This window comes from Morus notabilis, unplaced genomic scaffold, assembly GCF_000414095.1.
Source record: "Morus notabilis unplaced genomic scaffold, ASM41409v2 Scaffold406, whole genome shotgun sequence".
NCBI classification, from domain to species: Eukaryota; Viridiplantae; Streptophyta; class Magnoliopsida; order Rosales; family Moraceae; genus Morus; species Morus notabilis.
The window spans coordinates 464,598-478,868 of NW_010364333.1; the positions used below are offsets into that span (position 1 = coordinate 464,598).

The window sequence follows — 14,271 nt, forward strand, 5'->3', positions numbered from 1 at the left end:
CAAGGGCCCAATATGTGCAGGGTGGGTTGGGGGGTAGACAAACAGCCAGCAGCTCATGTGGGCCATCTGGAGGGTCAGGAACATCTGGGCTAGGGCTGGGCGTATCAAATACGCCTATGGGAAGGACAAACACCCTCGCCGAGAAGGATTTGGGAACGAGAGCACCCACAGCACAATTTAGGCGGCTGACCGACGCTAAGATTCAGATGAAGCGGGAAAGAAGGTTGTGCTACCGGTGTGACGGAAAGTATTCTGGGGCCACCGTTGCCCAAACCGGGAATTATAGGTGTTGATTGTCCAGGAGGAGGAAGAACGGGGGGAATGCCCGGAGGAAGGCATGTTCGCGGATGTGGAAGAAGAATTGGTTGAGCTTTCCCTCAATTCGGTGGTGGGTCTTACGGCACCTAAAACCATGAAACTCCAAGGGCAAGTCGGGGGATGTGAGGTAATTATTCTGATCGATAGTGGGGCGACCCACAATTTTATTGCATGTGACCTAGTTAAGGGGTTGGGGTTGGCGGTGGACCGGACCGGGGGATATGGCGTGGTTATAGGAACAGGGTTATCGGTTAAGGGAGAAGGAATATGTCGGTGGGTGGCTGTGTCGATGCAGGGAATTGAGGTTATAGAAGATTTTTTACCCTTGGAACTAGGGAGCTCTGATTTGATTTTGGGAGTCCAATGGTTAGAGACCCTGGGCGTAATGATGGTGAATTGGAAGACTCTGCTTATGAAATTTAGTTTAGGTGGATGTTCGGTGTCGTTGAAGGGGGACCCTGGATTGAATAAGGTTTCGGTCACCCTTAAAGCACCCATGAGGGCTCTCAAACATGATGGTCAGGGAATTTGGGTGGAACTGAATAATGTGGGAATGAGCACGCAGGAGGAGGTGCGCGGAGTGCCGGAAGGGCTACAGAGGGTGTTGTAGAAACACGCCGCGGTCTTTGAAATGCCGGTGGGATTATCGCCAGAGAGAACGAGGGACCATGCGATTGTGCTAAAGGCTGGAACTTCCCCAATCCGTGTGAGGCCTTATCGTTACCCTCGGGTATAGAAAGCAGAGATTGAAAAATTGGTAGGGGAAATGCTGGCAGCCGGCATCATCCAAGATAGTGTTAGTCCCTACTCTAGTCCAGTTTTGTTAGTTAAAAAAAAGATAGGAGTTGGCGATTCTGCGTGGACTACCGCGCATTGAACAAAGAAACGGTGCCGGATCGATTTCTGATTCCGGTGATAGATGAACTACTAGATGAGCTTCACGGTGCTACGATATTCTCCAAGATAGACCTTAAGTCTGGCTACCATCAAATCCGCGTGAGGCCGAAAGATGTGCCGAAGACAGCATTCCGCACCCACGACGGGCATTACGAGTTCCTCGTTATGCCCTTCGGGCTTACCAACGCACCGGCCACCTTCCAGTCCCTGATGAACGACGTGTTGCGAGCCTACCTCTGCAAATTCGTCTTGGTTTGTTTTTGACGACATACTCATCTACAGCCGGTCGAAAGAGGAGCACGCACATCACTTAGATCAAGTGTTGGCGGTGTTGCGGCAGCACTAACTCTTTGCTAATGCCAAGAAATGTAGCTTTGGATAGCGTTCACTGGAATACCTCGGCCACATTGTGTCTGGAGAAGGGGATAGCGGCCATGACCAGTTGGCCCACGCCAGAGAGCGTATGGGAGTTACGGGGTTTTCTGGGACTGACCGGATACTACCGGAAATTTGTGGCAGGATATGGCCGCATTGCAAGGCCGTTGACTGACTTGCTACAGAAGGACAGTTTCAGATGGTCTGAGGACGCCGGACGGGCTTTTGGTGCCTTACAGCATGCAATGACGAGTGTGCCCGTCCTCGCCCTGCCGGATTTCACCAAACCTTTTGTGCTGGAGGCGGACGCTTCCGGGTTTGGTGTGGGCGCGGTTTTGATGCAGGAGCACCGCCTGATTGCCTATTACAGCCAGGTGTTGTCGATGCAAGCACAAAGCAAGTCGGTGTACGAACAGGAGCTCATGGCCATTGTGCTAGCAGTACAGAAATAGCGCCCGTACCTGTTGGGACGTCGTTTTGTGATCCGGACTGATCAACGAAGTCTCAAGTACCTGCTGGAGCAGCGATTAGTAAGTCCTAAGTACCAAAAGTGGTTAACTAAGTTAATGGGGTATGATTTTGAGATCCAGTACTGCCCTGGGGCATACAACCGTGCTGCCAACGCCCTGTCTAGACTGCCCGCTAGTCCAGTTTTGCAAGCTTTAGCCGCTTCCTCCATTGTCAATACCGACGAAATACACCAGCAAGTGTTGCAAGACGAAAAATTAGCTAAAATTTGGTCGGATGTACAGCGTGATGCAACGACTCATCCGGGATTCTCGGTGGGCCAAGGTAGGTTGCTGCACAAGGGACGAATGGTGGTGCCGCGCGACTCCCTTGTGGTGCCAAGGCTTTTGCATGCTTACCATAATGGAGTGATTGGAGGACATTCTAGAGCTTTGAGAACATACCGCCGCTTGGCAGCAGATTGGTATTGGGTGGGCATGAAACGGGACGTCGCTGTACACGTCGCGGAGTGTGAAGTGTGCCAGCGTTGTAAGTCCTCCACACTTGCCCCTGGTGGACTGTTACAGCCCCTGCCCATTCCCGAACAGGTATGGGATGATGTGACTGGATTTTATTGAAGGCTTGCCACGGTCGGACGGGTTTGATACTATATTTGTTGTGGTGGACCGCCTCAGCAAATACGGCCACTTTGTTGCTCTTAAACACCCATTCTCGGCAGAGACGGTAGCCTCACATTTCATTCATGAGGTGGTCCGTTTACACGGTGTTCCGCGTACTATCGTTTCGGATAGGGATCGCATTTTCCTTAGCCGTTTTTTGTCAGAGTTGCATTTGTGAGGTGGCACCATTTTGTCACGTAGCACGGCATACCATCCCCAATCCGACGAGCAGTCCGAAGTGGTCAACTGCTGCATCGAAACTTATCTGCGCTGCTTTATCTACGATAAGCCGCGGCAGTGGCATAAGTGGCTGGCATAGTCGGAGTATTGGTACAACACATCTTTTCACTCAGCCATTCGCACTACCCCGTTCCAGGCATTTTATGGTCGCCCTCCCCCACCTTTGCTGCGTTATGGGGTGGGCGCTTCTTCGGTGGAATCGGTGGAACGCCAGTTAATGGACCGTGACGCCATGTTAGATTTGCTCAAGAGTCACCTTCTGCGCGCGCAGCAGCAAATGAAGGCGGTGGCAGATGGGAAACGGTGTGATGTACATTTCTCGGTGGGGGACTCCGTGTACCTTAAACTCCGGCCGTATCGCCAAGTCTCCTTAGCTCGACGCTGGAATGAGAAGTTGAGTCCCCACTTTTATGGACCTTATATAATGCTGGCGCGCGTCGAGCCCATGGCTTATCGCCTGGACCTGCCGCCCTGCTTCGGCCATACATCTTGTGTTCCATGTTTCCCAATTGCGCCGCGTGGTTGGGAAGGAGCATACTGTGTCCCCTCTTCCACCCCAACTCACGGATAATCTGGAGTTGCAGGTGGAGCTTGCAGCCTTGCTGAGGGTGCGACAAAGGGTGCAAGGGGGGCAGTTGATTCCCGAGGTCTTGATTCGTTGGGCTCATCTGCCGGACCATGACGCTACTTGGGAATCTTATGCAGCCATTGCTGCGCAGTACCCATCTTTTCACCTTGAGAACAAGGTGAGTCTTTGGGGCGGGGGTAATGATAAGCCACCGATCTGTTTTTACTTATGCTCAAAGGCGTATCCAAGGGAAGGAACCAGCAAGTGCAGGGGAGCAGCATGGGATTGGATGCAGTGGAATGGATACTCAAAAGAGTGGAGAAGTTGCTGCGCTGGAAATGGGGCGGGATAGGGCTATAATTAGTTAGTTAGTTAGTTAGTCTTCGGGATTGGTGTCGAGATCCGGAAGAATAGGCATTGGTAAGTTTAGGGAGAATAAAAGGGAAGAGAGGAGCGAAGGAGAGGCATTTTTGAATTGTGGAGAGAATTTCTGTAGAGAGACTTGGAGTGCAAGGGGTCACTCGAACACCCCCATATTTGCCATTTTTCTTATAATTGTTTGCCGCCATTAATTCCAGTATTGAGATTTCCCTTTCATTCCCAGTGTGAATTACGTAGAATTCGTTTCTGAACGTATCACACTACAAAAGGACTGGCTCACTCATCATCCACTCAAGCAAGTGGCATCTACACGGACAATCCACTGTCCTAAGATTCTCAAGACCCGTTCGCATTTTCAAGCTTATCTATCTCCTAGATCGAAAAACAAAAGCATGACACATGAAAGAAGGAATAGTCTAGACCTCGTACATCATCTGCTTCTCCAAAAGAGAATTACTACTACTATGCTGACTTTCTCACAACTTTGGATGAGTATGAGTATTAATGCATGAACGTCAATCCAAGCCACGAGCCCATCCACAAGTAAAAAAGAGATTCCTTCTCCTTTGTTCGTTTTATTTTTGCTTTAGCTTTATAAAAAGAGATTCCTTCTCCTTTGTCTATTTTATTTTTACTTTTACTTTGGCTTTGTAAAAGGAGATTCTCCTCTCCTTAGGTATGTGGTGTGCCTATATAAGGAAGTTTGCTACTCTTTGTATCTAGAACAAAACAAGCAATAAAATTATCCTTTGTAGAAAACATGTCTTCCTTTTAAGTTCCCTTTGAGAATCTTTACTGGTTAGTGTGGAAATTCGGTGTAAATAAGCTAAGTTTGTACAGCTGTTAGTTTCCTTATTTATAGGGGATTTAATTAGTTTCCTAATTTTTCTGACTACTAGATAAGTAGCTTCCTGATTTTGTTATCTAGTCTGCTAGAATAAAGGGATTCAACCGACTGTGGTTATCCCCTAAAGTGTATATATATATTTGGATGTATAGTGCATTTTTAATAAGAATAAGAATTAAATTCTTCCTCAAAACCCTATTCCGGTTCTCTGAAAATCTTCATGGTATTAAAGAAAGGTTGCTAATCCAATTTTAGGGTTTTCTTTTATTCAAGCCACAATCTTCTCTTAGTTATCGTCATGACTGCAAACCCTAAATCCACCTCATGGCATTAGAAACAAGCAATACCCTAGGAACCTCGGCTGTCAGGATTGCTTGAATGGAGGCAGATCAGAGGGCTTAATTCTTCTCATCACCCAACACAAGTTGAATGGTCAGAATTATCTTCAATAGGCCAAGTCTGTCATGATGTTCATCTTAGGCAAAGGGAAAGATGATTATCTCACGGGAGTGGCTGTTTCACCAAAACCGAATGACCCCAAGTACAAAATATGGAAAGCAGAAAATAATATGGTTATGCCTTGGCTAGTCAATACCATGGACACAAAAATTGGACATAATTTTTTGTTCTATGACACTGCACATGAAATATGGATGGCGGCTCAAGAGACCTACTCAGACAACGAGAACACTGCAGAATTATAGGGAGCACTTCACGACCTAAGACAAGGTAAGTTAAATGTGACTCAATACTATAATTGTCTACCACGTTTTTGGCGACAATTGGATATGTTTGATAGTCCGGCTTGGGAATGTCTTGGAGATGCAAACCTGCATAAGAAAATTATAGAAAAGGAGAGAGTTTTCAAGTTTCTGCTAGGGCTTAACAAATCCCTTGATGAAGTAAGGGGGAGAATTCTTGGAACCAAGACATTTCCATCCATTCGAGAGGCATTCTCGGAAGTCAAGAGAGAGGAAAGTAGGAAGAAACTTATGCTAGGAAGTCCACTACCTACAAGAACAGAAGGCTCAGCCCTTGCAGCAAGGGGAACTTATGCAGCTCATGACACAAAGCAGAAGAAGACTCGGCCCTGGTGTGATCACTGCCGGAAAACATGACACACTAAAGAAACCTACTGGAAAATCCATGGTAAGCCCGTTGATTGGAAGCCGAATCGAGAAGAGAAGCTCAAAGTTTTGTTGCTGCCCCTGAAGCCAAGGAAAGTCTATCAAACTCGGAACCTAGTCTCTTCAGCAATGAGCAACTTGAATGGCTACAGAAGATGTTCAACCAAAACTCAAACCTTGCCCCAACTATCTCCATGGGATCCACTGCAAAGAAAGGTATTTTTGCAGCCACTCATCATGTCAAAATCGAGGATTCCACAAACTGGATTGTTGATTCAGGAGCCTCAGACCACATGACTGGTGATGCTTCATTATTCCAAGAATGTTATCCTTGTCTTAAGGATTATAAAGTCTGGATTGCTGATGGATAAATTTCCTTAGTAACAGGAATTGGAAAAGTTGTCATATCTATTCTTTTGGTTCTGAAATTAACTTGCAATTTGCTGTCAGTAAATAAACTCACTACAGATTCTAAATGTGTTGCTCAGTTTTCTCCCACTTCATGTTTATTTCAGAATTTGGATTCGGGAAAGATGATTGGCAATGCTAAGCAAGACCGGGAACTCTACTAGATTAGGGACAAAGCCTATCCTTACTCTCGGGCTCATCACTCCACTGCCTCAACAGTTAAAGATTCGGACCATCGTATTTTGATTCCAATAAAGACAGTTCCATTAGGTTACTGCACTTTCGTTTAGGACATCCAAATTTCTTGTATTTGGCAAAGATGTTTCCTTCATTATTTATCAATAAAAATCTAAAATTTTTCCAATGTGAAGTTTGTCAATTTTTGAAACACTATCGTAGTATTTATCCTCTTCAAGGTTACAAACCCTCTCATCCTTTTTCAGTTATACACAGTGATATTTTGGGACCCTTTCGGATTCCAAATATAACTGGTGCAAGATGGTTTGTATCCTTTATCGATGATCACACTCGCGTTGCCTGGGTATTCCTTATGAAAGAAAAATCAGAGGTTGGATCCTTATTTAGAACATTTCTTTGTATGATTAAAAACCAGTTTCAAGCTTCAGTTCAGGTGTTTAGAACCGACAATGCTATGGAATATTTCAACTCAATCCTAGGACCCTATCTACTCGAGAATGGCATTATCCATCAGAGTTCTTGTACAGATACTCCCCAACAAAATGGAATAGCAGAAAGGAAAAACCGATACCTTCTTGAGGTAGCCCGTTCTATCCTATTTGCTAGCAATGTGCCAAAACACTTTTGAGAGGAAGCAGTTTTAATTGCCACCTATCTGATTAATAGGATGTCATCTCGAATCTTGGGATTTAATACACCATGCCAAATTCTTCTTAAACTCTTCCCACAAAGCAGGGTGGTGAATACTATACCTCTTAAAGTGTTTGGATGGTCAGCCTACGTCCATATTCCTTCTCATCAACGAAGCAAACTTGATCCCAAGTCTGTCAAGTGTTTGTTCCTAGGGTACTCACCTCATAAAAAAGGTTACAAGTGCTATTGCCCATCTACTAGGAAAACATATAACACTATGGATGTTACTTTCATGGAGAATATCCCATATTATTCCAAAACCTCTATTCAGGGGGAGAAACTACAAGAGGAATATCAGTTTTGGGATAGTATGATGTTAGAAGAGCCTGAGAAAGAACCCGTGAGTGATCTCCCTCCTGAACCCGTGGCTGAGAAGGAACTCCTAGTCTACACCAGACGTAAGAAGACCCCTGAACTAGTAGAGCATCTTAGACTCCTACGCCTTGCCAAGCAGACAACCTGAGTTCAACTCCAAATGAAGTGATACAAGGTAATACTGAACCCTATTCCTCTTCTAATGATGCATGCTTGCCTGATGATCTTAGCAAGCCAATTGCTCAAAAGAAAGGGATTAGATCGTGCACTCAACATCCTATCTCATACTTTGTGTCATATGAGAAGCTATCTCCGAGTTACAGGGCCTTCACCACAAATCTGGACAGTATCCAAATTCCAAGAGACACTACTACATCTAGAATGGAGAAAAGTAGTAAATGAAGAGCTAAGAGCCTTGCATAAGAATGACACGTGGGAACTCACTCAACTCCCTCAGGGAAAACATGCTGTAGGATGTTTGTGGGTTTTCAATGTTAAATACAAAGCAAATGGGAGCATTGACAGGTACAAGGCAAGACTTGTGGCAAAGCGCTTAACACAAACCTATGGGATTGACTGTCAGGAAACCTTTGCTCCGGTTGTAAAGATGAATACCATCCAAGTTCTACTTTCTTTAGCCATCAACCTTGACTGGAAGTTGCACCAATTTGATGTTAAAAATGCATTCCTCAATGGAAATCTGGAAGATGAAGTATATATGGAGATCCTACCCGGCCTCAAGAAGCCAAGTGATTGCAAGCAAGTTTGCAGGCTTCGGAAGTCACTGTATGGTCTCAAGCAATCTCCAAGAGCTTGGTTTGATTAGTTCAAAAGCAGGGTTATTTGCAGGGACAATCTGATCACACATTGTTCATCAAGAGAACTCCAAATTGTAAGATCCCAATCTTTATTGTCTATGTTGATGACATAATTGTCACAGTAGATAATGAGGTAGAGATTACTCGGCTAAAAGGGGTTATAAGTCGAGAATTTAAAATTAAAAATCTTTAAGTCCTAAGGTACTTTCTTGGAATGGAGGTAGCACGGTCTAGTAAAGGAATTTCAGTCTCGCAGAGGAAATATACACTGGACTTACTAAAGAAAACAGGCATGCTTGGCTGCAAACCTTCAGATACTCCCATGGATCCATTCAACAAAATTGGAACTAAAGGAGACTCAGGTCAAGTAAATAAAGGAAGATATCAAAGATTAGTGAGCAAATTGATCTACTTGTCTCACACAAGACCAAACATCAATTTTGCAGTCAGTAGAGTTAGTCAATTCATAAATAGTCCGAATGAAGAGCATCAAGAAGCAGTGTATAGAATTCTGAGGTACTTAAAGATGTTTCCCGGCAAAGGTATACTCTTCAAGAAAGGAATCAACAGGGGCGTAGAGATTCTGTCAGATGCAGATTGGGCAGGGTCTTTGACTGATAGATGATCAACTTCCGGATATTGTTCCTTTGTGTGGGGAAATTTGGTCAGCTGAAGGAGTAAAAAGCAATCAGTAGTTGCACGGAGTAGTGCTGAGTTGAGTTCAGGGCCCTAGCACATGGAATTTGTGAAGGGATGTGGCTAAAAAGACTCCTAGAGGAACTACAACTTCCAATTAAGACTCCTATGAAACTGTTGTGTGATAATCAGGCAACCATCATCATTTCGAAAAATCCAGTCCTTCATGATCGTACCAAGCATGTGGAAATAGACCGTCATTTTATCAAGGAAAAGATATATGATGGGATCGTTGAAGTTGTCTACATGCCCACGTGACAGCAAACGGCAGACATATTAACCAAAGCCATTGCAAGAACTCAATTTGACATTCTTCTATCCAAGCTGGGAATGATTGATATACATTCTCCAGCTTGAGGGGGAGTGTGAAAATCCAGTGTAAACAAGCTAAGTTTGTACAACTGTTAGTTTCCTTATTTATAGGGGATTTAATTAGTTTCCTGATTTTTCTAATTACTAGATAAGTAGCTTCTTGATTTTGTTATCTAGTCTGCTAGAATTAAGGGATTCAACCGGCTGTGGTTATCCCCTAAAGTATGTATATATATATTTGGCTGTATAGTGCGTTTTTGATAAGAATAAGAATTAAATTCTTCCTCAAAACCCTATTCCGGTTCTCTGAAAATCTTCAGTTAGATAACTGTGTAGATTCAAATCAACCAAACATAAAAATGATCCGTGAGGAAGAATCTACTAGTATAGATATGATCAGACAATGCTGGCATAGTAAGTGATAATCTCAAAAACCTTACAGATGCCGGTTCTAACCAAGTGGCAATCCAGGGCTTGATTTAGTTATGAGGTCATTACTTCCTACTCCAGACAGCATCCTCATGGTTATGCTAGGGTCCCTCATTAGTATCCCACAACACATATTTAATATTGCTCTTGCTATCATTCACCAATTGTAACAAAATATGAACAGATACATCAATTTGAGTTTGATACAACATTAGGAAAGAAAAGAAAAAAGAAAAGGAAAGAAGAGAAAAGAAAGGGGAAAAAACTGGGGTTCTCTCTTCGGTCATCCATAAATACATACAAATAGTACAATAGAGTAAATCTAATATTGTTTTCTCTTCAATTCGACTACAATTCGGATATAATCCAATGATGAAGCTAGATTCTTCTAAGGATGAGTAAGTTTTCCTACTTACAAGTTTAGAAATGCTGATGTTTAACATGTATAAGCCAGGACTAGTCCTCCAAGAGAGGCGGTTTCTCAAGCTCAGTTAGAAGTTCTGTCAAAGGGGTAGTAGTGCCATTGTCAACCTCATTCTCACCCCGGCACTGTAGTAACTGTTCTCTAAGACTACGTACAAGCTCGTTAAGTTTCTGTATGTTTGTCTCTTGGGAGAGGATAATCTGCAGCAGAAGTTAGAGCCAACAACATATGAACCAGGTCACAACCTTGGTTGAAATTCTGTTATATTAAGAAAAAGTGAGAAGAAAGGTTTAGACGCAAAAGAGTGTTCTACACAAGGCTGGATCGAACTCTCAACCTCCTCCAAAGCCTAACTCAATCCAAACCCCCCATGCCACTAGACAAAACAGTCTTAGGCAATGAAGTCATTTTTTCCGATATTCCATCTATGCCTAGCTTAATGCTTCGGTATATTAGCGAACAAAAAGAAAAGAGTGAAACAAGAAACCAGGTTCATTAAATCAGCATTTCTTTTCCATTCTCCTTCTTCAAAATTGTAGGATTCCGAGACTTCAGTTTTGTCCCTATGTTTCTTAATGAACCAAATGGAAACTGACATAATACCTTACCCAAAGCATAGAATACCAAGAAGGTATCAGATTCCAAAATGCATGTTATTTTTTTTCAACTAATACCCTTGACGTTTCAATCTCACTATTCTACCCCAAGAAACAGAAATACTGGGTTTAATATACGTTCACTAGAGAATACTAGTAAGTTAAACAGAAACAAAAAGACGGAAGATAATAATAATAAAGCTCACTTTTTCTTTCACAGATTCTTCTCTTTCGGATTGGTATTGCTGCCTCTTGGACGTATTGGGACTTGCTTCAATTTCATTTCCGTACTGTTGCTTCCATTCAAACTGTGATGTAAACACAATTAACAAGAGCAAACAAACGAGCACCCAAGGCCTTGACATCCCTCACAGACTCCTCTGAACTTAGCCTGTTTTACAATTATCCAAATAAATAAATAAATAAATGTCCATTTACTCATTTTTCATGAAAAATTGATGCTTTTCACAACCAAGAGCGATAATTTACTAAACTATTATGGTTGCTTTTGTATTTTACCTTTGGAAACGCTTAAACCAAACTAGATTATGCTTACAATAACAAAGTAAAAAAAGAAAAGAAAAAACAAAACAAAACTAAACTAAACCCTAGAAATTCAAACCTTGAGAATGTGAAAGGAGCAAAAAAAAAAAAATCCTTTGCTTTCTCAAATTCTCCTAATGTAATTATCAATTTCTCCTCTGTTTATTGCTGAGGATATAACAGGAAAAAATGGAGCACAAACAAATTGTTCAAATTCATTTCTTTCATGACCATTAACTCAATTTTCTCTGAGGTACTAAGAAAGTGAAAGTCTTTGAACAAAGAACGCCGAAATTCTAGGTTCTTTTACGTTTTCTCCATTTATTCCTCAACCAAAACAAGGTTTGACGGAGAAAGCGAAGAAGTATCGATAATGGAAAGGGAAAAAATCTAAAAAAAAATGGAAAGTAAGCGAAAATTAGAGAAGAAAACTTACAGATCGGAGCCGGAGAAGAAGAGGTAACTCAGCTCCGGCGGAATTTGATCGGAGAAGTTAGTTAAATTGTGATCTGAGACTTCTGAAAATGCCTTTTTCTTTTTTCTGAAAATTGCGAAGAAGTTGGTGAAAGCTTATTTTGATCTTCAAGGCTGAGGCAGAGGAGAGGTGTTTCTTCCCTCACAAATCCCAACGCCAAGTCCCATATTCTCAATTTACAGTTTCATTTTTCTTTTCTTTATTTTTTCCAACTTTCGATTTTTTTTAATTATTGTTTTTTTTATTTTTTTTTATGTTTTTTTATGAAAGCTTGTGAGTTGTTTGTAGTAATTAAAACCTAAAACCTTATTAAAAAAAACAGTAGTCAAAAGACTCAAAAGAGTCAAAACATAAAGGACAACAACGTCAAAAACGACAAGCAAATGAAAAAACGTGAACAGTTATAAAAACGATACGAAACATGAAAACAAGAACAACCCGAAAATATTGACGTACAACTTGAAAACGACAATAAATGATGCAAGGCCATTATAGATAAAACGACATGCTATTTTAATAGCAATGACTAGCTGAAACGACGTTGTTCCTTTAAACGACAATCAAAATGGAGAAACCATAAGAACCTGAAAAACGACAGCCACTCGAAAAATGAGAGCCATTAGAAAACGACTTAGGACCTTAAAAACGACGTAAAACATTAAAAAAACGAAATAAGGAAAAGTACGATTAAGTATTTGAAGCTTTCAAAAATAATAATTAAAAAAAAGAATTAAGGAGTAGGAATGATGTCTTCTCAAGAAACAAAGCAAAATTAAGATAATAAACGACATATCGAGTCTTCTAGTGAAGTAGTAAATGAGGATAGAGTTTCCCCACATAAAACTAGTCCTTTTAACTTCCTTACATAACAACACCCTAATCTGTCAACTTATTTGAAAATCTAAAAATAAGAAGCGACTTGTAATTTCCGTGTTAAAAAATAAAAAACTTTTATTCAACCAAGTTAAGAAAACGACATGTTAATTTTCAGTTAAAGGACCAACTATTTTAGATAAATATTTAATAGGCGAATTAACCTCTTTCATTTCACTTATTTAAGTTTTCAATTTCAGTTTTATTATAGTTAAAAACTCTCATAAAAAGTTACAACTAATTTTTTATGCTACAGTTAAAAACTCTTACATAAAGTCACATTTCAATTCAAATTAAAAACTTAAATGAGTAAACTAAACAAGAAATAAAACGTTTTGTAGTTCCTTATGGCATCCTCTGTTTCTACTTTCCACTGGGTCCTTTGCTGTTGAATAAAGTTCTTGGTTTTGCTGTTGAATAAAGTTTTCTCATTGGCAAAAGAAAATACGCAACACACCCTCCTCAAAATATCACTTTTGCCTTTTTTTTATTATGTAAATACTTAAAATATTCCCTATATTTATAGATACAGACCCAAAATAGCTCCAAAAAAAACTATTTTTTAAAATACCAATATTACTCTTCCTAATCTTTATTAAACTATTTAAAACATTATTAAACCAAAATGTTAAATAACATCAATCTTAAAAAATGAAAAACTCTCAAATTAATTGAAGTATTCTTTGATTAAAATATTTATTTGAGCCTTTTTTATTTTTTATTTAACTTTTTAGGCAAATCATATCTAAAATAACATTTAATATAGTTTGAGAAGAGTAATGATATTTTCAAAAATTTAATTACTCCAAGAGGAGTTTTGGATATGTTTTTATAACACATAAGATGTTTTGAGCATTTACATAAAAAAAGAGAAAAACTGCTATTTTAACCAAATACAATAGTGTTTTGGGTATTTTCTTTGGCAAATAAGTAAATAAATAAAATGACATGTAGCTTTTTCTACTTAACTGACAAAGATATTTTAGTCGCAACACAAATAGCATGTCTATCGAAATGCGGCATAAACAACATGAAAATGTGACTTTAAGAAGAAAACAATGAGCCCGTTTAGTAATGTTTTCAAAATAGTTTTATTTTTGGTACAAAAATGAAAATGAGTTTGTTTTGAAAATTATTTTAGAACTGATTCTGAAATTACGTTTGGTGGTCTATCAAGAGATTGATTTGAGTATGATAAAAAAGTAAAATCGTGTTTGGTTAAATTTATATTTGTTTTGAGTACATGTAATTAATAATCTTAAATTAATATATTAAGTAATTTATAATTGATAATTATTTAGCAAATAAAAATTAATATATTAATAATATAATAAAAATGGATAAATTATCGTTAATGAATACATTAGTAATTAAATTATAAGTAATTACTAACTTAGTAATGTACTCATGTTTATTAGATTATAAGTAATTAATTAGTCTATACATAATTTATGAATATTCCGTTTACTACTTAAATTATTAACTTTTAGTTATATAATTAAATAACTAGTTAATTAATTACTAATGTTTATTTAATAATCTATTATTTGATGTATCACATGACCAACTTTTAGTAATTATTCTTTTTATAATGATTAATTACTAATTATC

At 39.9% G+C, this 14,271-nt stretch overlaps 2 protein-coding genes across 2 annotated transcripts; one reads left to right on the top strand and one right to left on the bottom strand.

Annotated features, from left to right (window-relative positions):
• Window positions 1-337: 337 nt before the first annotated feature.
• On the top strand, window positions 338-928 carry LOC112093161. The gene has a single exon (XM_024171076.1). It carries the CDS (start codon window positions 338-340, stop codon window positions 926-928), a length of 591 nt encoding a protein of 196 aa, XP_024026844.1.
• Window positions 929-9,883: 8,955 nt separating this feature from the next.
• LOC21401816 lies at window positions 9,884-11,950 on the bottom strand. The gene is made up of 3 exons (XM_010106501.2): window positions 11,749-11,950; window positions 10,976-11,160; window positions 9,884-10,373 (listed from the first exon to the last, which is right to left on the bottom strand). The coding sequence occupies exons 2-3, from the start codon at window positions 11,132-11,134 to the stop codon at window positions 10,206-10,208; spliced, it is 327 nt and encodes a 108-aa protein (XP_010104803.1). The 5' UTR covers window positions 11,135-11,160; window positions 11,749-11,950; the 3' UTR covers window positions 9,884-10,205.
• Window positions 11,951-14,271: the final 2,321 nt, after the last annotated feature.